The sequence below is a fragment of the Numenius arquata genome, chromosome 1, assembly GCF_964106895.1.
Source record: "Numenius arquata chromosome 1, bNumArq3.hap1.1, whole genome shotgun sequence".
Taxonomy (NCBI): Eukaryota; Metazoa; Chordata; class Aves; order Charadriiformes; family Scolopacidae; genus Numenius; species Numenius arquata.
Genome location: NC_133576.1, coordinates 137,087,964 through 137,114,375, shown reverse-complemented (window position 1 = coordinate 137,114,375; position 26,412 = coordinate 137,087,964). Strand labels below are relative to the sequence as shown.

At 44.3% G+C, this 26,412-nt stretch overlaps 1 protein-coding gene across 3 annotated transcripts in view; it reads right to left on the bottom strand.

Moving 5' to 3' along the window:
* NARS2 (asparaginyl-tRNA synthetase 2, mitochondrial) overlaps nucleotides 1-26,412 on the bottom strand; it is a 64,324-nt gene that overhangs the window by 36,069 nt on the left and 1,843 nt on the right. For 2 of the 3 annotated variants that reach the window (XM_074146496.1, XM_074146488.1), the window contains exons 2-6: nucleotides 24,345-24,454; nucleotides 23,084-23,204; nucleotides 22,258-22,398; nucleotides 17,309-17,389; nucleotides 5,834-5,934 (exon numbers count right to left, since the gene is read on the bottom strand). In XM_074146496.1, coding sequence (XP_074002597.1) covers nucleotides 5,834-5,934; nucleotides 17,309-17,389; nucleotides 22,258-22,398; nucleotides 23,084-23,204; nucleotides 24,345-24,454 — 554 coding nt within the window. Of the gene's footprint in view, nucleotides 1-3,022; nucleotides 3,098-5,833; nucleotides 5,935-17,308; nucleotides 17,390-22,257; nucleotides 22,399-23,083; nucleotides 23,205-24,344; nucleotides 24,455-26,412 lie in introns of all 3 variants that reach the window. The other variant, XM_074146479.1, reaches the window with a different exon arrangement.

Here is a 26,412-nt window from a genome sequence, read left to right as displayed (position 1 = left end):
GTTTAAAACCATTCCCCCTTGTCCTATCACTCCACTCCCTGATAAAGAGTCCCTCCCCATCTCTCCTGTAGCCCCTTTAGGGACTGGAAGGCTGCTATAAGGTCTCCCCGGAACCTTCTCTTCTCCAGGCTGAACAACCCCCACTCTCTCAGCCTGTCCTCGCAGCAGAGGGGCTCCAGCCCTCTGATCATTTTCATGGCCCTCTGCTGGACCCGATCCAACAGGTCCATGTCCTTCCTGTGCTGAGGACTCCAGAGCTGGATGCAGTACGCCAAGTGGGGTGCCACCAGAGCAGAGGGGCAGAATCCCCTCCCTGACCGTGCTGGCCACACTTCTTTTGATGCAGCCCAGGATGCTGTTGGCTTTCTAGGCTGTGAGCACACATTGCTGGCTCATGTTGAGTTCTCATCCACCAACACCCCCAAGTCCTTCTCCCTGGGGATGCTCTCCATCCATTCTCCACCCTGGATTTGTGCTTGGGACCATGAAGCTCCAACCAGCCAAGCCACCCTGGGCTCACTGTCGTACCTACAAAGTTCAAGCATTGAGCCTCCCAGTAACACAAAGTCATTTACGACCACTGCAGCAGTCATGAACCAGACTGAAGCATGCGGTAATTGATTAAAACCAGACATGTCATGGTTGCTTTTTATAGCTCCAATTAAGTGTCAGCCTAACTAATGGAAGTTAGTGTGCTAATTATAAGAGTCTGCGTCATGAGTCAGACTCAAACAAATGTTTTGCAAGAAAATGTCAGAGATTTTATTCAGGCTTCCAAGATAAATAATTGCACTTATTTTTGTTAATTCTTAGCAACAGGAATGTTCTACCACTGGACATCATTCCTGCAGCTGCATTCAAAAGTGTTTAAAATTGTACAATGTAGAGCAAATATTTGCTTGAAGACAATGCAATCTCTTCCATCATTAACAAGTCAGTTTGGAATCAAATTTTAGGGCTGCATTTGCCAGACGAAGCCTCTTTTATGGAATGTGGCCTCAAACACATCTCTCTTCAGTTTGGCAGTGTTTGCTTGAACATCAATCCGAAATGACAGCTATCTCTCCCCATCTCTTCCATGCTTTGAAAAACAGTGAAGAACTGGCATTTTAAAAGTGGAAAACGTGTGATTTCAGCATCTTCTGAAACCAGCAGGAAATTCACTGCGTTCAGCTCTCTACAAACTCAGGCAGATACAGCTAGAATGGTCTGGATGACTGAGATTTTTTTCCAGAGCATCTCTGCAACCAGAAAAACCAGTTGCAGGACTGCAAAGAATATGTGCAATAGGCAGAATGGTAGCAAAATCCATGACGGTTTAGAAATCAAGGGGATGTGCTTGAGGAGAAGGGAGTGGGATTAATTATGTTGCAACTAAACCAAGTTTGATAGCTAGACATTAACGGGCAGATGTCAGTATGAAAGACTCGGATTTTAAGTCAGGTAGAAAAATACAGGTTCTGGGGAGAGATGTTGAACTGAAAGTGATCTAGAGACATAATTCACCAAGATGGTCTCATGGATGAAACTGATGGAGAGGAAAATGAGAATGATGCCAAGAATAAACTTCGAAGGACAAAATAATTCAGGACGGAAGGGATCTCGGGAGGTCACTGGTCCAGTCTTATGCTCAAAGCAGGGTCCGTGAGAAGGCCAGACCAGGTTGCTCAAGGCTTTATCTGGCTGGGTCTTGAAAACCTCTAAGGATGAAAAGTGCACAGCCTCTCTCAGCAATCTTTTCCAATGTTTGATTGATCTCTTAGTGATTTCCCACCTCCCGTCCCCCCATACCCTCTCAAAACTTCTCTTGTTTCAACTTATCTCTATTGTTTCTTGTCCTCTGGTCATTCACCATTACAATGAGAGGGTTTGTCTTCTCGATAACCTCCTTGCAGGCTGCTACTCGGTTGCCTTTAAGACTTTTACCCATTTGCAGGGAACTTCAAGAGAACCTGAGACGAACAAGGGAGGAGAAACCTACTGAAGGCCTGATAAGAGAATAGAAACAAGAGCTAGAGAGGACAAGGATTGAGGAGAGAACTTATCCTGGGATTTAGGGAGGGGATAGCCCCCCAAGCTTTTAGGAAGAGCAGTTTTAGTTAAGCTCATGATGTAAAGGCAGAGCAGACAGTGCCTGGGATGAAACATGGTGAAAAGAAAATAAGTGCAAAACTACGATGTAAACTATTACCAAGAGTGGCTGAAAGGAGAGGAGCAGGTAGAGCTTGTGGGAAGTGCAGACGGGTGAAAGGAGAGAAAAAAAAATGAGTAAATGAGCCAGTGAGCTGTACTTCTTGGCAACAATTGGCTTTGGCTGTCTCCAGTACGCCTCTGAATCATCTTCAGCTGTCACAGACCCTCCAGCCCAGTTCAGGTCCCCAAAGGGGTCTTTATCCTCACCAGAGGGTCACGGGGCAGGGAAATACCACAAGGACTCCACAGCAAACCAGTGACATTTAAAACCAGTTATTGGGACACACACAGTCCTACAAACTTCTACCACATATGCTGGTTACTCACTCACCCAAGGCTGAGAAGACTGAAGGGGAGAGCTGTATTACTGAATAAAGACTTTTCTGGAGACCTTAAAGAGCCTAGAGATTTACAGCAGCTGACAATGATTCAGGCACCCTGAGCAGTCAACATAGATGCCGTCACTGCAAACACGAAGTACAATGAGATGAGAAGTTATGCCAAGTAGGCTGTTCATGTCATACTGAGAGACAAGATGAACTTCTCCGACCTTGCCTTCAATAACACGCACACACAGCACAGCAGACAGTCAATAAACGCAGGAACATCTCTCTTCCTACTTTTCCTCAAAGAAAAAGGTTAAAAATTCACAAATTATAAACGGCTCACTGTTCTTTCCTGTTATCGGGAATAGCACCAAGCAGCCCTGCCATAAACAGGAGCCCTGAGCCCTGGACAACAGGCAGGCACAAGTATCCAGATGATACCCTGTGGGCTGCAGATGACTTCTCAGCACGGACAGCAGAAGACTTGGTTCCAGACACATCTGGTAAGTCTTCTCCATACCTCTCCTGTCCAGACTTTTCCAACCACAGCATGAAGGTTGCTCATGAGCCCTGTAAAGCTAAAACCCAACTCCAGACAGACACGACTGCCCAGCTGGCTTTCTATTCTCTGATACATAAACCCCATGGACGAATTCCTCCTGCCTCTCATACCTATCCTGCCCCACCTCTGGTTTCTAATGGGCTTCTGCAGGATCTGGCTCTGCAACTTCCATGTCTCACAGCAAGTCACAACAGGATATGGAGCAAGACTAGATGGGGAAGGGTCTTCCAAGCATTTCTACCTTGGTCTCCTCTCCTCTCACAAATTCTCAGGAACAAATTGTTTCTTAACAACTGAGCCTTAGGACTGCAGCAAATCAACATTTTATTTAAGCTCAAGGGAATTTTAGAAGAATAGTTCATTTTCTGGGTGTGAAAAAATGAGTCTGGCTAAAACCGAAGGCAGCAAAAGGGTAAATGTCATAAGATCAAATCCAAAACCAAATCAAATCCAAACAAATGTCATAAGATCCAAAACCAATCCAAAAATAAGTCTTTACTGTTTTGGCTGCTTTGTTTATTGGAAAGACCAGAACATTTCTGGTTTTGGGAGAAGAGGACACCCACTTTTTACTACTCTGAAAGCATCGTCAGAACACATTTGTTGGCCAAGCACCTCTGGTTACTAGTATGGCCTTACGTTCTTTCATCATGTAGGAGTCCCATTGACAGAGTAAGTCCCAACTTGATAACCACAAATAAAACTTTCACAGTACCTAAAGGGTTTCACAGTACATAGAGGGTTAATACTGTGATGCATCACTACGGTGCTTCTGCATGGAGAAGAGCTTGATCTATTTTTGAAGACTGAAGGGACTCAATACCACTTGAGCTGCAGGCGTCAAAAACTCAGTGTGCTTAAATAAAACAAAAATAAAAGGAGCATGTTCACAGAACAGCTATGCCCCATTATGAATAAACACAGCTTATCTAGATTCAGATGGCACTGGATCAATTTAAAATGCCTGTAAGAACAACACACTACTGTAAAATAGGACCACGAAGCTGTAATGTACTGTACTGCATGCTGAAGTGCATCGATTTTTTTTTTTTACCCATCTCTAGAGAACAAAGTGCACCTGAGTGATATCAATGGAAAAAATTATTTAGCAGACAGGTCTTGCATCTGCTCAGTTTAGCCTTCTGCTCCACTCCAGAGCAGGCTGTGTACTATTTAAAGGAACACACTGATGTAAGAGAGTGAGACTGTATTTCAAGTTAATCATTACAATCCATACCTTTTCTTTGGACTTACTTGATTTGTGGAATTACGTCTTCCAATAAAGGTCACAAAGCATGACAGTCAATTAAGTCTAACACGTACAAATGCATGTCATCCCATCTCCTTTCAGGGATGCAAAAACTCCATCACCCCTACAGTTAAACAAACCTCTTCCTCATTAACTTTCCCCAGCTAATGTCTGAGATGACGCATCAGCCTTTGGCTGCCAAGCGACCTGTGCTTCTGTCACAGCAGCCAGGCCACCACATGAGAAACATCCTGTCCATTGAGAACCTTTAGCTTGGGTATTTCAGCAGACCACAGCTGTCTAGGTGGTCTGAGAAAAGACACTGTCTCTCAGAGATAACAAGCCAAGCAGAAAACAGCTTTCTGAAGAAATTTATACCTTTTGATTTATACACAAAACTTGCCCTTTGAACATCTCACTGCAGCTATTTACCAGCAGCCAATTAAACTGTGCAACAGTGATTAAATTAAAACAAAACAAAAAACCCCACAGCTAAAAATTTATTATTTGGTTCTCAACATTAGATATGAGGCATAGACAGCAATTACTAAGACTATTAGAAATACTTGTTAGAACCTCCACTTGAAAAAAGCAGATCTTCCAAGTCCACATTTTCTAAAGCAAGGGGTTTTAGCCCTCTCATCTTCACTTATAGTGACTTTAAAATCACTTTTAAAGTGCATGACAAACCCCCTTGGCAAGTGGTAAACAACTGCAGCGCTACCTGGTTTCTGACAGACTTTATCAGCCATTCGGTGGCAAGCAGTGATTTGGCTGAAGTACCACACCTGAGGAAAACCCACGCTCAGAAAACTGTGCCTTCAAATAAGGGATTGTGCTGATTTGACTCCATCTGTTTAATGTACTAATTTGGTTAATTTATTGGGAAAATTCAGTGTAGATGAGGACCAAAACCCCTAATCAAAGGGAACTATCTCTCTGACAGACTGACACTTTCACCCCTAACAATCTCAGTGAAATATTAACATTAAAAACTTAAGGATAACTTTTTTTTTTTTAAATCAAAGTCAGTATTAACTATTTGACTGTGATCACTTTAGCGGCCAGAAACAGGAGAAGTGAGAATTGGCAGAAGCAAGAAACACAACACGAAGACTGAAGGAGACAGGAAAAGGAGAAAAGAAAGGAATGCGACGGCTAAAATGAAAAAAGTTTTTTTGTTGAGACACGTCAGATGTGAACAGCAGCAAAAAGACACTTCAGGTACTCCAGTTATTAGCAACAGTCCTACAGTCATCCAATATTCCCAATCCATAGCAAGTAGGAGGCGGCTCCTAGTATTTAAAACTAGTTCATAGACCAGAATTAAAAGGCAGTTTCATTTCTCCCTGCCTAGGCTGGCCTCTCACACCATCGTCCAGCCACTGCTGCTCAATTTGTTGCTGGCCCACGTGGCGCAGGTATCTAATGGGTACCAATGGGGCAAAATTACCAACTGAGAAGATCCCTCAAATCAAGACAAAAACTTCCCATTTTGCTCACCCCGCCATCACTTCCAAATGGAGCTGGCCAGAAACCGTCAGGAAGGCAGGAACATTGAAGAAATGGGTCTTTTCCGCAGATTCCCTTGCCTCATTTGATGTCTGTAAGTAAAAAAATGAGCAAAAAGTCAGACTATCGGTGTTTATTGGTGGCTTATTTTCCCTTTTCTCTCTTAGGAAATCACTGCCGAGATGGAATCCAACAGTGTGGTAAGTCATAATACAACGCTCCCCATCGTTGCTCAGCCTGCTAACAGGCTCTAAAACCTATTCAAGCAAAAGACATTAAGAGAAAACCCCCCCAAGAGAAAGCATTCTTGAGGACTTCTCTTTCTAGGAGTCCAATGCAAATAACATGTCTGCGTAGTGAAAAGCCACGCTTTAAGTGGGAAATGCCACAGCTCCTGCTTCTACTTTCAGTGACTTATGAGAATATGTATTCTAGGTATCACAACAACTTGCAGAACAAGTTTGTGAACAGTGACCCATACCCCCAGTGTCACCAGTAAAGCTTGGACATGCCAGCATGGAGAAAGGATACACAGTTCTTTCATACATTGGAACGGGTCCAGTGGAGGGCTGGAGCACCTCTCCTACGAGGACAGGCTGAGAGAGTTGGGGTTGTTCAGCCTGGAGAAGAGAAGGCTCCGGGGAGAGCCTTGTAGAAGCCTTCCAGTACCTAAAGGGGCTACACGAGAGATGGGGAGGGACTCTTTATCAGGGAGTGTAGAAATAGGACAAGGGGTAATGGTTTTAAACTGAAATAAGGGAGATTTAGATTAGATATTAGGAAGAAATTCTTTGCTGTGAGGGTGGTGAGACACTGGCCCAGGTTGCCCAGAGAAGCTGTGGATGCCCCATCCCTGGAAGTGTTCAAGACCAGCCTAGATGGGGCTTGGAGCAATCTGGTCTGGTGGGAGGTGTCCCTGCCCATGGCAGGGGAGTTGGAACTCAATGATCTTTAAGGTCCCTTCCAACTCTAACCATTCTATGATTCTATGATTTCTCAAAGCAATAGGGACTGTAAATTGGATCCCCAGTAATTAGTTATATCAGTTCAGCTGAGCAGGAAGTAAGTTGTTAAGATGAGACAGCTTCATAGAGCTTGACTGTTTGCCCAAAACTTTGAGGGCAGCACAAAGTTCACACAAAGCTAAAAGAATATGTGGCTCTTCACTTCTCACCTCTTGCCTTTGTGTGTGGGTACATCAGAAGCTCTAAATTCTACTCAAAGAAAAGATGTTAAAACTTAAGTGTTTAAACATCCATAAGCTGAATTAGTAGAAAGGAAGGAGATAACAAAACATAAAATAAAATGTCAGGAAGGACACATTCACCATTTTACAAGCAATTCTGAGAACAAGAGTGGTATAAATGCAGATTGTCTAGAGCAGACTCTAATTTTTGGCTCCCGGGTAAAGTAACACGTATATAGCAAAGGGCTTGTCTATCGAGGAGTTTGGGAGCAGGGAGAGAAATCACATCCCACGTTTCCGGGAAATGCAGACACATAAAATGAAAATCATGGAATCACGGAATTGTCAGAGTTGGAAGGGACCTCTAGAGATCATCTAGTCCAACTCCCCTGCCAAAGCAGGATTGCCCAGAGCACATTACTCAGGACTGCATCAAGGTGGGTCTTGAAGATCTCCAGAGAAGGGGACTCCACGACCTCCCTGCGCAGCCTGTTCCAGGGCTCTGGCACCCTCACCAGAAAAAAGCTTTTCCTTATATTTAAATGGAACTTCCTATGTTCCAGCTTGTGCCTGTTGCCCTCCATCCTATCACTAGAAACCACTGAAAAGAGTCCGGCTCCATCCTCCTTCAACCCACCCTTTAGGAACTTGTAAACACAGATAAGGTCTCCCCTCAGCCTTCTCTTCTCCAGGCTAAAGAGCCCCAGCTCTCTCAGCCTTTCCTCATAAGGGAGACGTTCCAATCCCTCAATCATCTTAGTTGCCCTACGTTGGACTCTCTCCAGCAGTTCCCTGTCTCTCTTGAACTGGGGAGCCCAGAACTGGACACACTATTCCAGTTGTGGCCTCACCAGTGCAGAGTACAGGGGGAGAATGACCTCCCTCGACCTACTGGCCACACTCTTCCCTATGCAGCCCAGGATCCCATTGGCCCTCTTGGCAACAACGGCACATTGCTGGCTCATGGAAAGTTGGCTATCCACCAGGACTCCCAGATCCTTCTCCTCAGTAGTGCTTTCCAGAAGATCCATCCCTAACCTATACCGATGCCTGTGATTCTTCCTCCCCAGGTGCAGGACCCTACACTTGCCCTTGTTGAACCTCATTAGGTTCTTCTCTGCCCAGAGAAAATCCCTCTGGAATATCTGTTGAAGAACATTTTGCCCAGCAACATACAAAACAAAGATGCCAGCCCATCAATCCAGTCTCCAAATACCCTACCAAGCTGAACAGTGAGGGGGGGAAGGAAAGAAATCTCCATCGTTTGGAAGTTTGAAGCTTCACACAGCATTACCTTCAAAATTCAATTTCAAGTCTGATGAGAAAATGGAGGAGTATTTTCTGTGTCAGGTGTGCTGACTTTTAGCAGACTTAAAAATCAGTGCTATTTCCTTTTCATGCGCAAGTGAACTTGTTTCTATTGCAAAAAGACCAACAGTAATCAGAAAAAAAAAAGGAATGCAATATCCTCTTAAGACTTGCTATTCAGTCTTCAAAAAAAGCAGAACTGAAACAATACGGAGTTGGAAACATCAAGGCTTACAAATTATATACGCACTGAAAAACAAACTATGTTTAATTTCAGCTTTTGCATATTGTTTTCAGGTCACCAGGTATGTTTTTAAGCATAAAAATCTATGAGTAATGGAAAATTTAGCAAGTTCAGTGTTTCGTTATGAAAAAGAGTCTAAAAAGGTCCCATTAAAGTGATGGTATATTTTTGTTTTTTAATTTACAGACATAAAAAAAAAATTAGCAGACCTCTGTGTCGAGCACTTTATAAGTCATTTGAGCATAAGGACCATGCTTCATCATTTCCCTGGTGGACACCAAGCTGACCATAAGACAGCAAGGAGCCCTCGTGGCAAAGAGAGTCACCAGCCTCCTGAGCTCCCTCCCCTCTGCACTGCGCTGGTAACTCACCAGGATCGCTGGGTGAAGTGCTCACCTCCCCAGTATGAGAGAGATATGGACATACTGGAGTGAGTCCAGCAAAGTGCTACAAATATGATTAAGGGACTGGAGCATGTTTTATATGAGGAGAGGCTGAAAACATTGGGACCGTTCAGCGTGGAGTAGGCTCAGGGGAGGATCTTATGCATGTGTATAAAAACTTGATGGAAGGAAACGAAGAAGGAACCAAACTCATCTCAGCTGTGCTCACTGAGAGGACAGAGGCAATGGGCACAGATTTTAAAAAAAGACCCATGAAATTTCATCTGAAAACAAGAATAACCTTTTTTTATTTACTGTGAGGGTAGTCAAACACTAGAACAGGTTGCCCAGAGAGGCTGTGAAGTCTCCATCTGGGGAAATATTGAAAACTCAGCAGGACACAGTCCTGGGCAACTTGCTCTAGCTAACTCTGTGCACAGTGAGATGGATTAGACAATTTCTAGAGGTCACGATTCTGTGACTTTTTTAGAAAACATGAAGATAAACGAGATTTTTTGTTTCAGCATTTTCTATATTTCAATGTCATCCCTAAGCTCTGGAGAAGTCAAAGGTTCAGGAGAAAGACAAAAGTAACGTCAAAGAGAGGCTGAGGTTTGGCTGATCTATATTCACTTCCAAACTTCTGAGATAAGTTCAAAATACCCACTTTTCAAAGAGTAGTTCCTAGGAGTTATGCTAAGTGTTGCCAGCTCAGCTAAGTGTGTCACTTCCTACAGCCACCCTACTCCCCAGCTTGCTTTGTCACAGGGAGGTTTAGGCTCAGGCTTGTTTGCCAGCCTTTGATATTCTACAACCTGCCAATTTTTCCCCTCAATGAGTCGGAAGGTGTTGCTTTTGTTCTCAAAAAGCTCTGCTGCTCATCGCAAAAAGATAAAACAGAGACTGCCAAAGACCTCAGATCACAAGGCAGTTTTATCTCTTCACAGCATCACGCCAAAGAAAAGAGCAAGTTTGCCCTGCTCCATTGAGATCAATGGAAATATGACAATTTGCGGCTGTAACCCCAGGACTCCTTCCTTTGTTTCATGGTTTTTGCAGTTCTAAAAAAACCAAACAACAACACCCAAGGATGTAGAAGCCGGCCGCTATTGTTTTCTTCAAATAAATCCAGAGTATTTGCTCAAAAACAATAAGGATATTAATAAACATACAAACATCCACATACCACAGCCCCAGAACACTAAAGAGAAGAGCCATGTACCACTCCAGTTTCTCCTCCTCCAAGCTTAGTTCAGCTACATTCCTCGTTCCACCAGTGAAAAATCCCACCTAATCCTGTAGGATGCAACTTCTAAACAATGAGAAAGAGACAGACTGGAAGCAGGAAAAGAACAGAAGAAATCAGCCATGAAATCTCAACACTTCTACAAACAGGATACAGCTGTCTCCAGGAGCTGGGGCTTGGTTTATTTATAATGACTTTGTGTCATTTTTCATTCTCCAAATCAGATGTAATCTCAGGGAGGCAAAGAGAAAATAGACACAACAGTAAGTGACTGGAGGAAGAGTGTGAGAAAGTCTTACAGCTCAACTAGACTAATAAAAACCCGCAGCCAGTTTGAGAGGCCACTGAGAGATCCTGAGGTGCACGTCCAAATTGCGAGCAGCTCCTGGATGGCTTCCAGCAGAAGGTGAAGAGTGAACATAGTGATATTTAGATAAAATTTGACTGCCCCATTACCATCGGATCACCTTGCCTCTCCACAGCTGCCCACTTCCTCATTTTGAGACACAAAGCTTGACAAATCGGTGTCGTGAGCTGCAAAAGTCAATCCACTTGCTGCAGAGGGAAAATTAAATGCCTCCCTTTTCCTTCTGAAGGGACACCTTCGGCAAGGAGGTAACCCATAATTAGCAGCTTCACATGTACAAATATTGACTAACCCACTAGAGCTGGTTGCTCCACTTTACACATCCAAGCACAGGATTGGGCCAAAGTTTTCAAGTGCCTGTGCCCCAGATTTACACTCAGCCTCTTAGATCAAACTTGCTTCTTTAGAATAAACAACAACAGTCACTGGTAGAAGACAAATAATAAATAGTAGGTGATGCTATCCCTTTGCTGCTGTCACTGAGTGAGACTGTTTTTCATGTCCATGCCTAGCAAAATGAAGCGACAACATTGTGGTGCTTTTATTTCAATTAAATGGACTATTCTCCCACTTCCCAACCCCAACATCGCTGCTGGATAAAAGATTAGGGGGGAATAATGCGTTTGCTTTCAAGTGCTCTCCATCCCTAGTTGAAAACTACCCGAATTGCAATGGGGAAAAAGGGAGGGGGAATCTGTATGAAACGTCTTGGTGTCTCAGAGTAAATGTGCTATAAACATACCCGGATTCAACATCAACATGAAAGGCCTTTTATTCTCATTCTAAATACGAGAACAACTGGATTTAGTACCTGTTTTGTTCTCCATCTCCTCAAATGTCTAATGATTTAATTTAAAACTATTCCCTTTGATGTCAGTCTTGTATTAACTTTTACTTGAGGCAATCAGCTTCAGGAGGGTATAAACCATTTGATTCAGTCTTTCACTCCATGGAAGACAAACGCACGAAGGGATCAGAGACAATTTGAAAAGCTCAGAGCAATCACTGCTTGTAGCCCTAGCCCAGGCCCACACCACCACGCTGCTGAGGCTTCACAGCACCACATCTTTAATCCGGACCTGCTCTCTGCGATGTCCCATTATAAACGCGATTGGGTTTTCCTTTTCAGACAACCACTGCAACATTCAGAACTTCCAAGAAGTCCTCCTTGCAATTCCAGTCCTAATTCTGATCAGCTGGACTTGCATTGGGCAACAGCAGCCGGTTCTGCTGAGACAAACACCTCATAAATACAGACTGGAATTACAGGCAGAGATGAAGCAGGTAGAAAGGAACAGAAACTGGGAGAGCCAGAAAAGGCAAAAGCAAGCCCTCCCTCAGCTCAGTTCCAGTTTATCCCAATCCCTGGTGAGCACCTCTCTGAAGTCCCAGCCTCCCAGGGACTAGCTGCCTCCCAGACCATGATGCATCGCTAAAGCAGAAACCCCTGACAGACACTAATACTCTGGCGTTTAACTGTGATTCTCCCCAGCAGACCCCAGCTTGGTGCTGACAATGCTATTTTTCAGCAGTACCGAAGGAATGGTAGGACCAAGTTTCTGCATCTTCAGCAGGAGGAACGTATTTCTGGCTCCACAGCAGGCACAGGATGCACTTGCATCCTTCAGGGATCTGGAAGCTTTTCCATTCACCCTGTGAGCAGGTGGCAAAAAAGCAAACACCACACCATCTCTGGACACATTTTAGGTAAGAAAAATATCTGGATGATTTTTCAGGTTTGCAGTTAAATAAGTATCCTTTCGATTAATGAAATAGCCTGACCCAGACCCTGATGAAATGAGGTATGTGTGTGGGAAGAGACAAGCCTGATGCAGAGCATGTATTACCTCCACTGGAGCCAACAGGTAGAGCACAGCACTCCTTCACAGAATCACAGAACGATACGGAGTTGGAAGGGACCTCTGGAGATCATCTAGTTCAACCCCCCCTGCCAAATAAGGTCCACCCAGAGCAGGTTGCACAGGAATGTGTCCAGGTGGGTTTTGAATGTCTCCAGAGATGGAGACTCCACCACCTCTCTGGGCAGCCTCTTCCAGGGCTCTGCCACCCTCAAAGGAAAGAAGTTCCTCCCCATGTTTAGACGGAACTTCTTATATTCCAGTTTGTGTCCATTTCCTCTTGCCCTGTTCCTGGGCCCCACTGAAAAAAGACTGGCCCCATCCTCTTGACACCCACCCTTTAAGTATTTATAGGTGTTGATCAGATCCCCCCTCAGTCTTCTCTTCTCCAGACTAAAAAGACTCAAGTCCCTCAGCCTTTCCTCCTAAGAGAGATGCTCCAGGCCCCTCATCATCTTTGTAGCCCTCTGCTGTACCCTCCCCAGCAGTTCCCTCTCCTTGAACTGGGGAGCCCAGAACTGGTCCCAGTGCTCCAGATGGGGTCTCACCAGGGCAGAGCAGAGGGCGAGGATGACCTCCCTCGACCTGCTGGCCACACTCTTCTTGATGCACCACTCTTACATGCAGAGCACTGTCCCCAGGAAGGAATAAGGCCACAAGCAATACAAAACACATGAGATCTGCTTTAAAGAGCTGTGAATGCCCATACAGCTGTTCTGCTTTCTAAATCCACTGGACACTGAGTTCTTTTAAAAGGCTGCAGCTGGGCACCAGGCAAAGTGGCTGTCCAGGGCCTCATCATACTGGTTGGAGTGTCTTGGTCCAGGAAGACTCTTCCAGAGCTTAGAGGAGCCTCCACCTTCTGCATAGTCGCCGAGGACAGTCAAACAAGGAGACTTACCAGGGAGCAAAGCGAAAAAGAGAGAGCTAGAGACCCAGAAAGCAGGGAGCCTTCAACACTGCAGACAGAGTGGGAGGCTACTGAAAATAGCAGGGAACAGACATGCAGCCGGGCCACAAAGACAAAAGAAAAGCAGATTTCCTCGGAAGCAGCCCCACAAGGGGACACTCTGTAAAGTTTCTTGCAACATACAAAGCTGCTAAGTATTTTAGACTTCAGCAGAAAAAAAAGAAAAAAATGTGAGGAAAGGATCTGCCCTGAGGTGCCAAGATGGTACAGAGGAATTATTCTCAGATTAAATTAAAACAAAATAAAAAGCAGCCATCTCACTCTGCTGATCTGAGTTCTCCTTATTTCAAAAATTACCTCGTTCTACTTTGCATTTGATTAAAATCCAGCTTTCAATATTAAAGGCTCTTTCAGCATTTTCAGTAAGTTTACTTTAAAGAAGGCAGAGCAAGCAAGATGCTTCCCCCCTCCAGGGTTCCACCAGAGGTAGACACCATCAACGGTGCAAAGATCCACAAGTTGGTGTTGCTGCTGTTCTCCGTGCGGGTTAGGGTCTGCCTGGCTGTTCTCACACTTCTGGCAGTTTCTCCTCAAACCTACACTTTTCGGGTGTAGAAAGTCTCAAGCGCAAAAGACTTCTCTGGAGTTCTTACCATCTTGTGATTTATTTATTCTTTAAAATCTCCTCTGCTTACTGCCCTCTTTTCACCATTATGAGTCTTTTGATTACGGGATCCCCCCTGCCCTGATTTACGGGATTTAGCTGAACTCATTTGCCGAGCAGAAAGCAAAGGGACTCTCCTTCATCCCAAGCATGAGAACATCCCAACCAAAGCTATGTACACACTAATCAGCGTGCCCCAAACCAAACAAAGATAATGAGGAAGCTGAAAATATAAACAATCACAAATCCTACAGGATTAAGAGGTCTAGGAATCAAAGATCATACGGCTTCAAAAAGCTTTTTCCTTCTAACTCAAGATATTTCCCTCCCCCCATTTCTTCAAATGCCATGTAAAAACATACTCCTACTCTCTTCACTTTCCACCATTTCCAAAGAATGCATGGGCCTGAACAGCCACCAGACATTAGTCAGAGGCTTAAAATTGTGCCAGTCAGGAGAAAGACACCTATTAAAAGGTGCTGGATCACAGTGGGTGCAAAAGCAGTTTTTACTTGGGTCCTAAGGGCTATTCAACCAAAGTTTTCAACTCATTCCACCTGCAGCAGAACAGGAAAGATTATCAGTTTTATAACCAGAGAGATTATCAGTTTTATAAACCACCCAAGAGAGCTAAAGGAAAAAGAAAAGGGCAGAAAAAACAACCCATAAGCAGCAGGTGTATTGTAACTGCTACAAATTCAGGGGCAACAGGACAGCAATTTATGAGGATAGGTCTTAAAACTTTAAGTACAGGATTTAAATTGAGGAATCTACTTCATGGAATCACAGAATTGTCAGAGTTGGAAGGGACCTCTAGAGATCATCTAGTCCAACTCCCCTGCCAAAGCAGGACTGCCCAGAGCACATTACTCAGGACTGCATCAAGGTGGGTCTTGAAGATCTCCAGAGAAGGGGACTCCACGACCTCCCTGCGCAGCCTGTTCCAGGGCTCTGTCACCCTCACCAGAAAAATGTTTTTCCTCATATTTAAATGGAATTTCCTATGTTCCAGCTTGTGCCCGTTGCCCTTCATCCTATCGCTGGAAACCACTGAAAAGAGTCCAGCTCCATCCTCCTTCAACCCACCCTTTAGGTACTTGTAAACACAGATAAGGTCTCCCCTCAGCCTTCTCTTCTCCAGGCTAAAGAGCCCCAGCTCTTTCAGCCTTCCCTCATATGCTCCAATCCCTTAATCATCTTTGTTGCCCTACGCTGGACTCTCTCCAGTAGTTCCCTGTCTCTCTTGAACTGGGGAGCCCAGAACTGGACACACTATTCCAGTTGTGGCCTCACCAGTGTAGAGTAGAGGGGGAGAATGACCTCCCTTGACCTACTGGCCACACTCTTCCCTATGCAGCCCAGGATCCCATTGGTTGCTTTCACTGATTCCCATCACCATAGCTCTTGACTACTGCTCAAATATAAGAGCAACAGGAATTTATTTTCTCCCTTGGCCTGCGCAAGCAGTGAATTAAGGGCCAGTTTAAAAGTGAGTGAATTCAGCAGATGAGGAATGTGTTGATGCTTGGTTTGATTAAAAGTAAGTAGAGAGTCTGGGTCTGCTGCAAATACCGCACCTTTATTTTTATGTCTGTCACTCTTATGTCACCTTTATTTTTATGTCTGACAGCCTCACACTCATGGCCCAAGGAAGGCTTAATCTTCCCCAGATTTCTACTCTCAAGAAACAGTGTCACTGCTCCAGCGGAGTCACAGATGGATAGCAAGTGATCTTGGATCTCTGCTTGCCGTGACCAATTCTGAACAGAGCTTTGCAGAAACAAAACCAACTCCTAAATTAGGCCAGACAATGAAGCGGTGCTCGGAGAAGAAACAGGAAATAAGGGAGAACTTCCCACTTCCCACCAGAAAGTGGATTTCTGAAGCCCTTTCTTTGTGGGATCTGACTCAGCACTTACACCACACCTTTCACTGAAAGCTGTCACTGCATTTCTCCAAGACAGGTATTACTTACACGTATGCAATCACTCTGGAGAGAGCAAGAAAGCTGCCTTGAACTATGCATTTAGTTAAGATCCAGTTTACACAAGTCTCAGCTTCACGATTTAGCACCTCAATCAACATTTGCATCCGTGTTTCTGTTACTACCAGCCACCTACGCTGTAGTCCTGCATCCTTTACAGCTTTCAAGTGGATACAATTTGTACCAAAGACGTAATACACTGTACAGCTGCAAACTGTATAATGTTCTCATCATTAAGTGTCACTTGTTTTCACATCTTAATTTGCATGCAACAGCCTGGAACGAACCTTTGGTAGCATTAAGGGATGTCAATTAAACAGGAATCATTTAGTTTAGCTAATCAACTCTATTGTCCCAGCAAGCAAAAAGGCTGAGACGCATGTACTGGGTCTGGAAGGGAATCACTGGTAGCACAGGTTAGACCTCGAGATGCTGAAGAACCAGTACAGTGAGGCTTTTTGTCAGGAGGCTGTGCAGAGAGTGTAAGACGTACGTGATCCCGCAACTGCCACCTCAACAGTTTTTCTTTTGCTTAGAGATGATTCACCAGCAAGGCTGGAGCCAGTAAGCATAAGTGGCAGTGGATGTAATTGTTTGAGACAGAAGAGTGAATTTCAAATATAGACGTATAAAAGGCAGATGGAATTTCTTATGATTCATGGATGTGGGGGTTAGGAATATTTTAGTCGTTATAGCTGTACATAAGTTTCATAGGGGGTTCTGACCCAAGTTGTGAAGTACTTTATGTAACGATGGATTGTGGCAGTAATTTGGTGGATGGATGGGGAGACTTGGCAATATTGGGGGAGAATTCTGACATACAGCAGGAGTAGCTTGTAGGGAGGAATATATACACAGGTTAAAAGGAGTTTTAGGTATTGCTGACTTTCTTTTAAGAAACTATCTCATGGTGAATTATATTCTTCATTTCAAAGATAAGAAATATTTGCGTGTTACAGGCTGTCCTGAATGTCCCATCCCAGCTCTTAGGCTCTTATGATCACATCTTTCTGTTTATTAAGATGTTCCACCTCCCTCTGTGGTTCTTTGTAAACTTTTCCACCATACCAGGGATAGAAAAAACCTCATCAGTACAAATGGTGCTCACTAATGCACAAACCAGCAATAAAATAAAAAAAGCAATGCATCTATTTAAGTTACTAGTTGAAGCAAAGGACTGCTATATTAAAAAACATAATCACAGAAGTACATAAAGGAAAGGTTTTGTGAAGACAAGCATTTCCTCTAACCTTCAATGACTCCAGAATTGCTCTGCAAGCAAAAATCCAAACAAACTTCACTCAACTCAACTTACCTCAATATGAAAGAGTTCTCCGGCACCTTCACAATCATTTGATGTTATTATGGGGGTATGAATATGCACGTAGCCATTATCCTGCAACAGACAGAACACTAGAAGTTAATGGGCTAAAGATATCAAACGTCAACTTTGAGGATGATATCAACCAGCACACATTATAACTCAGCTATTAGCTCCCAACCAGTACAGCATATGTACTCTTTTAGGCAACATCTGCCTTAAATGGACAAAGACAGAGGACTAATTAAATACTAGCATGATTTACAAATCAATGTTTACTACCTGTGCTTTTTCCTCCACGTTTCATAAGGAAATGAGATTCATGCCATTACTATGCGTCTTTGCAACTGCCCATCTCCACACCATTGCCCTTTCTTCTCACCTCCTCCATTTTTGGGCATTTTCAATCAAATTCACCCCTACAGCCTCAACACTTCAGTTTCTTCCAGCTTTTTGGAAGCTGGTGGTTGGCCAGAGGACACTCTCTTAGTGTTCTCCACTGAAAGAAATGATCACAGAATCACAGAATGATATGGGATTGGAAAGGACCTCTGGAGATCATCTAGTCCAACCCCCAGGCCAGAGTAGGTCCACCCAGAGCAGGTTGCACAGGAACATGCCCAGACGGGTTTTGAATGTTTCCAGAGAAGGAGACTCCACCACCTCTCTGGGCAGCCTGTTCCAGGGCTCTGCCACCCTCAAAGGAAAGAAGTTCCTCCTCATGTGTAGATGGAACTTCTTATGTACAAGTTTGTGCCCATTTCCTCTTGTCCTGTCACTGGGCCCCACTGAAAAAAGACTGGCCCCATCCTCTTGACACCCACCCTTTAAGTATTTATAGGTGTTGATCAGATCCCCCCTCAGTCTTCTCTTCTCCAGACTAAAAAGACCCAAGTACCTCAGCCTTTCTGCATAAGAGAGTGTGTTACATGACAAATCACACACCGCATGTGAGAGACACCTTAAAACCACCCAGACACCATGAAAATGTCCATCCCTCCTCACATCTTCTCAGATATCAAAGTCAAACTGATTTTAAGGTGACACTGGCTTGGTCACCTTCTAGGTACCCACACAATTACTTGTTCATACATCCAGCAGAGGCCTTGGAAACCAGGAGGCTGTATGAAGAAAGAGCCCCTATTCTCTGTGTTTCTCTGCAGTGCAGCCATAGGCTTTTAAACCAGCTGCAACCCAATTTTCAGTGGATGGGTACATCAAGCAGACCTCAGACAATGACACACAGCTCGTTAGAGGTAGAACTGGGAACAGAACTCTACTAACCATCAGCTTCCTAACCTAGTCTCACTATGGAGCGGAGCACAGAGCATGTCAAGGCAAACAAGAACCTGGAACTACCTGATTTCAGCTGTGAACGAAGGATTTGTTTTCTCTTGCATCACTGTAATATCTAGTACAAAGGGAATCCCTTTAAAATCAGGGTGTGTCAGTATTACCACGATACAGGCAATGATGCAGCATAACCCATTGTCTATTTACACAAAAGACTAATTAAAAAAAAAAAAGATAAAAAGCAAATGTTTCTAAAAGTTTAGTTTCACAGCTTTTACCACAATAATATAAATCAACTGTTCATGACAGGCCTTGGTCCTTACCAGTAGCTAGTTAAAAGGCTAAGACGACCTGAGCAGTATTTACTGCCCATCCTGGGAATGAAACTAAAATTAATTTGCACCAAAGAGTTCATACGGACACACAATGCATTTTGTGGAAATACCATAACACGATCTAGAGGGAGCAAAGTCCCCGCAGTCAGCTCTAGGCTACCTTGGCTACAGGTGCAAAGACCTTGGCTTGCCGAGTGCCCGCAGGAGTTCCTCACCGAGATTCAGCTTATTCAGTTCCCCTTATAAAAGCTCCTAAAATACTTCAAGTCATATTATTGGCTCTGACAAACCTGGAAGTTAGTTAACGTACAAAGTGGAGGCTGCCATTCACATTGCAACCATTTCACTGTGCCTAGGAACAATGTTCCTATCCCACAAGGACCACAACACTCAGGAGAAGACATAAAGATGACATTTTAGCCTTCAACATCCAAACCAAAGGCATTTGGCATTAGTCATTCACTGTTGGAAATGAAGGGGATAAAAAAGAAAGTTTTTTAAGTTACAGGGAGTCTACGTAACTTTGAATGTGTATTCCAAAAACCCGTTTATTTTCTTTCAGCATTAAGCTCTTTACAGCTCTGCACAGTGCAAACACTCTGATTATACTTTCTCGTTATCGGATGTTCTGACTTTGTCAAGCTGGAAATTGCAACATTCTTGGGATGAGATAGGTGGCAATTAAAAAAGACTGCTTTCCTTCCATCAGAAATGGAGCAAACCACAGACATTCCTGGTGCCAGTAGAGTTGTGACACAAGCATTTGCAAATATCAGGTCTGGGACCAAATCTTCCTTATCCCTTTGAAAATAACTTTAGTGTAGCTGCTGATGCTAAATTAATGTTACTTCATATTTTTTAATATTGCTCAGCTCTTGAGTTTTTTAAACAGGAAGATATGTCAGAGTCTGAGCTGGAGTTAATTTGGAGAAGTAAAGCCTCTGTCAGAATAAGATGCTGTTCTGTACCTCGGCTTCCTTGGGCACGTTTGAAATCACAAATTTTTGTAGTCAATGCCATCTAGTGGCACGACACCAGCAAAGCCAGATTCCTGACAGAGTCGGGTTCTGTCTCAGGAGCTGGCACAATACTGACACCACCAGCAGCTTTACCTGACACCGGATTTCTATTAAGTTCTTAGAAAACAATAATCTTCTAAATACCACGTCATTCCATTCAGATAACTCTTAGAGCAAGCAATGTTTCTTTGCCACTGCAGGTGACAAATAGCAGTATACTTGGGACCAGAAAGTCAGTCTCAACAATTCTGACCTGTTCTTTGGGCCACGTTAATTACTACATAAGAATTTTATAATCAGAACGCTCCGAATATGATTCTACTCAAACTAAAGCCAGTTTAGCTAAACTAAACCATGTTTATTTCAATGAACAGTTTGAAAAGAAAGGACTCGGGTTTGCTAGAGGACTTGCTACATTTCTTTACATGGAAACCCATGGTGTCTATGTGGCATCTGGAATCAGAGTTAATTTACTGAAGCTCTGAGTCAATCAGAAGCCTTCCTGCATCGCAAATTTTTCCATGTGGGAGGAGGCTTCTGTCCAAAGACCGTAAGGTCACTGCTGAGGATGGGTTAAACAACTCTGTATTATGTTGTGTTCCACAGACCACACACGCAGCAATATTGCAACTTCACGGAATCACAGAATTGTCAGAGTTGGAAGGGACCTCTAGAGATCATCTAGTCCAACTCCCCTGCTAAAGCAGGATTGCCCAGAGCACATTACTCAGGACTGCATCAAGGCGGGTCTTGAAGATCTCCAGAGAAGGGGACTCCACGACCTCCCTGGGCAGCCTGTTCCAGGGCTCTGGCACCCTCACCGGAAGGAAGTTCTTCCTCATATTTGAATAGAGCTTCCTATGTTCCAGCTTGTGCCCGTTGCCGCTTGTCCTATCACTGGGAACCACTGAAAAGAGTCCAGCTCCATCCTCCTTCAACCCACCCTTTAGATACTTATAAGCACTGATAAGGTCTCCCCTCAGCCTTCTCTTCTCCAGGCTAAAGAGCCCCAGCTCTCTCAGCCTTTCCTCATAAGGGAGATGCTCTAATCCCTTAATCATCTTTGTTGCCCTACACTGGACTCTCTCCAGCAGTTCCCTGTCTCTCTTGAACTGGGGAGCCCAGAACTGGACACACTATTCCAGTTGTGGCCTCACCAGTGCAGAGTAGAGGGGGAGAATGACCTCCCTCGACCTACTGGCCACGCTCTTCCCTATGCAGCCCAGGATCCCATTGGCCCTCTTGGCAACAAGGGCACATTGCTGGCTCATCGATAGTTTACTATTTACCAGGACCCCCAGATCCTTCTCCTCAGAAGTGCTTCCCAGCAGGTCCACCCCTAACCTATACTGGTGTCTGGCATTCTTCCTCCCCAGGTGCAGGACCCTACACTTGCCTTTGTTGAACCTCATTAGGTTCTTCTCTGCTCAGCTCTCCAGCTTGTCCAGGTCACGCTGGATGGTGGCACAGCCCTCTGGAGTGCCAGCCACCCCTCCCAGTTAACTTAGTTAAAGGGATAAAATAACTAACAGAAAACGGGTGGAAAGACACTAACAAGACCACAGATACCACACACTGTATCCTGGGCTGCATCAAAAGAAGTGTGGCCAGCAGGGCCAGGGAGGGGATTCTACCTCTCTACTCTGTGCTCCTGAGACCCCACCTGGAGTACAGCGTCCAGCTCTGGAGTCCTCAGCACAGGAACGACATGGACCTGATAGAGAGGGTCCAGCAGAGGCCACGAAGACAGGCTGAGAGAGTTGTGGTTGTTCAGCGTGGAGAAGAGAAGGCTCCGGGGAGACTTTAGAGCCCCTTCCAGTCTCTAAAAGGGGCTACAGGAGAGATGGGGAGGGACTTTTTGTGAGAGAGCATAGTAATAGGATGAGGGGTAATGGTTTTAAACTGAAAGAGGGGAGATTTAGATTAGATCTCAGGAAGACATTCTTTACTGTGAGGGCGGTGAGACACTGTAACAGGTTGCCCAGAGAAGCTGTGGATGCCCCATCCCTGGAGGGGTTCAAGACCAGGCTGCATAGGGCTTTGAGCAACCTGGTCTAGTGGGAGGTGTCCCTGCCCGTGGCATTGGGGTTAGAACTGGATGATCTTCAAGGTCCCTTCCAACCCAAACCATTCTATGATTCTATGATAAACAACAGCCTGGCCAAGGCCTATAAAGAAAACCACCACGTCCAAAATCCATTAAGACATCACTCTCCCTCCCTCCCTCCCAACATGCTCCTGTGAAGCCAAACTGGGGGAATGCTTTACACATAAGGCTCGGTACAGAAGAGTCTACCTGGAAGAATGAGTGGATGGCTGCAGTGGCTTCACTGCGGATTCTCAAGAGGGAGCCGAGCGTGTTGTTTCTGCACCTCAGGTGAGGGAACTGTCGGACATACTCCAGCGGGTGCCTCTCCTTCATTTTTAGGGGGAATGACTGAAAACAACAAGGCAAGAAAAATAAGAGGATGAGAACTTGGAGTCAATACAGTTTTATTGCTATGCATGGAATACCATCCCTTCCTACCAAAACTCAATCATCATTACAGAGACAGAAGAACTAGATGTTTTTGTGTATCTATTCTAGTTATTTTGTGGATTTTATAATGCTTACAGCACAGCAAGATCCATGAACACAAGAGAAGGTAGCAGTGCTCTGAAATGCTCCACCTTTTGGATGTTGAGCCCCCTTGAAAGCCACTGTTCATCTCACTGTTGCAACAGCAAGTTGCTTCCAAACGTGCCTGGGGCAGATATGGTTATTCCACCAATTTTTAGTGTTTTTCACCAGTCCCACTGCTTCTCCAATTCTTTTCTCAGCCAGAATTACCAGCTAAACCACCTGGCACAGGTGATGGCTTCATGGTGGGACAAATGCGCACTCTTAGCTGGCAGCACGTGTGCCAGCTTCCACGCAGAAACAGCTCTGCCCCCAAAGAAAGCTTTCATGGTGATCCCATGTTTCTCCTTTGACATACCCTATAGACACTGCAAACAAATCAAAGCCTGCAGGAGCACTCAGAGAAAATACAGTTGGAAGCATGCTTTGCTGGATACTTGGACCTTTTGAAATTAATTCCCACAGTGGTCCTACCAGTTGCACTCCCGCTGCAGTGACATACCCAAGTATCACAAGGTCCCACCACACGGATGCTTTCGGCTTTCAGCTCCATGTTTTGCCTCTTATGAGGACTTTTGACCAGTTTTCCTTGCACTTCCACTGCACTTCCAAAAGTGAGGTCTCTAAGAAACCAAGAAAAAACAACAGCTTTACTAGGCACTGATACAAAGACATTCAGAAGAGGTTCCTGTTAATTTACCTGGACCACTTGAGATCACAAGAGATACTGTAGCCATAGGGCTTAACTGATGAAATGAAAAATTATTAAATGCATCGGTGGGGAATGTGAATAGATTCACAAAGCTGTAGAAGAATTTAGGACAAGGTAAGTCAGTGGTTCCCAGCAACAGGACGAGGGGCAATGGGCACAAGCTGGAACATAGGAAGTTCCATTCAAATATGAGGAAGAACTTCCTTCCGGTGAGGGTGACAGAGCCCTGGAACAGGCTACCCAGGGAGGTCGTGGAGTCCCCTTCTCTGGAGGCTCTAAAGACCTGCCTTGATGCAGTCCTGAGTAATGTGCTCTGGGTAATCCTGCTTTAGCAGGGGAGTTGGACTAGATGATCTCTAGAGGTCCCTTCCAACTCTGACAATTCTGTGATTCCGTAAGGAGTGTTGTACAAGTGAGGGGGAAAGGCTTTTATTAGAAGGGGCTATTGGTAGGGACAAACCAGGCGTATAGAAAAAAAAAAAATTAAATAAATCAAGTTATGCGCAGAAGTTTCCTGGATCATCCTGAAACTCCCAACCCTAGCCCAAAGAACAATTAAGAGTAACAAACAAGATGAAGCTGTAAAATAAGTGCATTGTTTTATTACCCTATTATAATAGAACAGGCACACCTGTCTAGGGGGTGTGCCTAACAAGCCAGCCCTCAAGTTGTTATGGGAATAGCAACAGCGCCCTCCAAAAACCTGGGGGACAGTCATCCCTGGCTACGTTGTGTGACTTCCAAGCAAGTCCAACAGTAGCCCAGAATGCCCAAGCTGCTACAGCTGTTAAGAAAACGTGGTCCAAATTAATCTCAGAGTACAAGCAGCTGAACCACCAGGTCTCAGTTAAGTGGAGACAGACTAGACAGACACTCTCCATCCTAAAAATCTCATCCAGTGACCTCTAGACTGCAGCAGTGCCTTTCCTATAGTCAGGTGCCAGCTGCTGGAGGTTCTAGTGAGTCACTGGGACAGGGAAGGAGGCCTAACCAGACCCCTCCAACCACTGATCAACACAGATGTTTCTCCAGGTATTTCAAATTGACCAACCTATTTTCCAGACTGGGATCGGCAACCACCTGGAGGCTTTCCAGAGAACTCCCATCATTTATGTGCAGGAACAAAACTTCCTTCTGGGATCGGACAGAGCGGACCCAGCCCTAGAAGAAAAATAAATTTGTTACTTCTTGGCATAGAGTCTGTGTAGTCATGGCTCTTCTTCCAGCTGAGCTGGACGTGCTACTTCAGGTCTATTTCAACTTCTTATTGAAATCAAAGGAAATATTTCTTTAGGGGTAAAAAAAGTAAAAAATAATTTAAAAAAAGTTGTGTCAGTTTTTCTATTGACTTCAAAGCAAAGAGGAATAAATCCTTAGGCAGAGACATCAACTCCTCTCCTGAGTACAGCAGGGATAACTAAAATCTACCTGAGCCTCTGGGGAGCTGAGAAGACGAAAAGCAGCAAAGTGCTCTGAAGATTAAAAGCATTTTAGCAAAGTATGTATTATTAGTGATGTCCCTTCAAAACACTTCTTACTGCAACAAGAGAGGCCAGTAATGCACAGTTCTTTATGATAACACACCAAAGACTGGTTTGATGATTTTTAGTACCAACTTTTGTTGCTGAAATTTGTTCACTGGTTATTTACAAGCCCTAAGTCATTGGACTGCTAAAACAATGATGCCGCAGCCAACAGACTCAGGTGAAAAACTACATATTCACGCAACACAAAAATCAAAACTAAGGCCTTGAAAATTTTGGGTGTTTCTCCTTACACCTCAAAATCAAGACTGCTACACTGCCCCAACAGAAAAAGAAATATTAAGGAAAAAAAAACATCTAGAAGGGTTCTTGTCTGGTTTGACTAGAAGAATTAAGCCAGTCACACAGCAGCTCTTTGTAACAGCAAAACAGTAGAACTGACCACGTACATGTCAGGGTAACGTCTTGAGCTTTTCAATAAGAAATAACATTTCCCTTAAAAAGAAATTAAAAGTTAAGTCAATACCAAGGCACCAAGCAAAAGTAATAGCATCCAAGATGCAACTCCTTTAGTTGCTTCCCAGCTCACAAGAGCTGAGACAAAGCTGCCCTTAAAAGCAAAACTATCGGCTGGGGAACTTCAAGCTCATCTTATAACAATTCTGTAGAGAACAACCAAAAACAGTGCTGATTAAACAACTAAACTGCCTCTTTTCAGGTCAGTTTTGTCTTTTGCTTAACTGTAAGTGCCCAAGTAGCTCCAATGACTTCAAACTGTGCAAGTGCTGTAGGGATTTTATACCAGACAGACCAATGTGAATCCAAATTCTTCTATCGCCCAGGCTGAACAAACAGCAAGAATTAAACTGTACCAGAAGTAAAGCATTCTTAAAACTACAACATGACTACTCAGAGACAAGGCGCTAGACAGGCTTGTATAACGGGGGGGAGAACAACTGCATACAAGAACTATGGAGGATTTTAAAGTCATAAACCTATTGATTAACAAAACTTCACCTTTTGCTCCAGCCTCACAATTTCAGACAAGCGCTTCCCTAAACGACCTCTGCAGGGTTTTCCACCCGAGGCAAGAACTAACGCAAAAAACAAGAGTCTAAAACTGAAGTCTGGTCATTTGGGCACTGTCATATTCTTATCACAGAATGACAGAATCTTCACGGTTGGAAGGGACCTTTGAGATCATTGAGTCCAACCACAAAAAAAAACCAAAACAAAACAAAAACCACCAAAAAAACCCACAAACAGACACAAACCAACAATCTCGGGCACTAGAGCATGCCCTGAAGTGCCATGTCTACACGTTCCTTAAACACCTCCAGGGATGGTGACTCCACCACCTCCCTGGGCAGGCTGTTCCAGTGCTTGACCACCCTCTCAGTAAAGGAATTCTTCCTAATATCTAATCTAAACCTCCCCTGCCCCAACTTCAGACCATTTCCTCTGGTCCTGTCATTATTCCCTTGGGAGAAGAGGCCAACACCCACCTCTCTACAGCTTCCTTTCAGGTAGTTGTAGAGGGCAATGAGGTCTCCCCTCTGCCTCTTCTTCTCCAAACTGAACATGCCCAGTTCCCTCAGCCTCTCCTCATGAGACTTGTTCTCTAGACCCCTCACC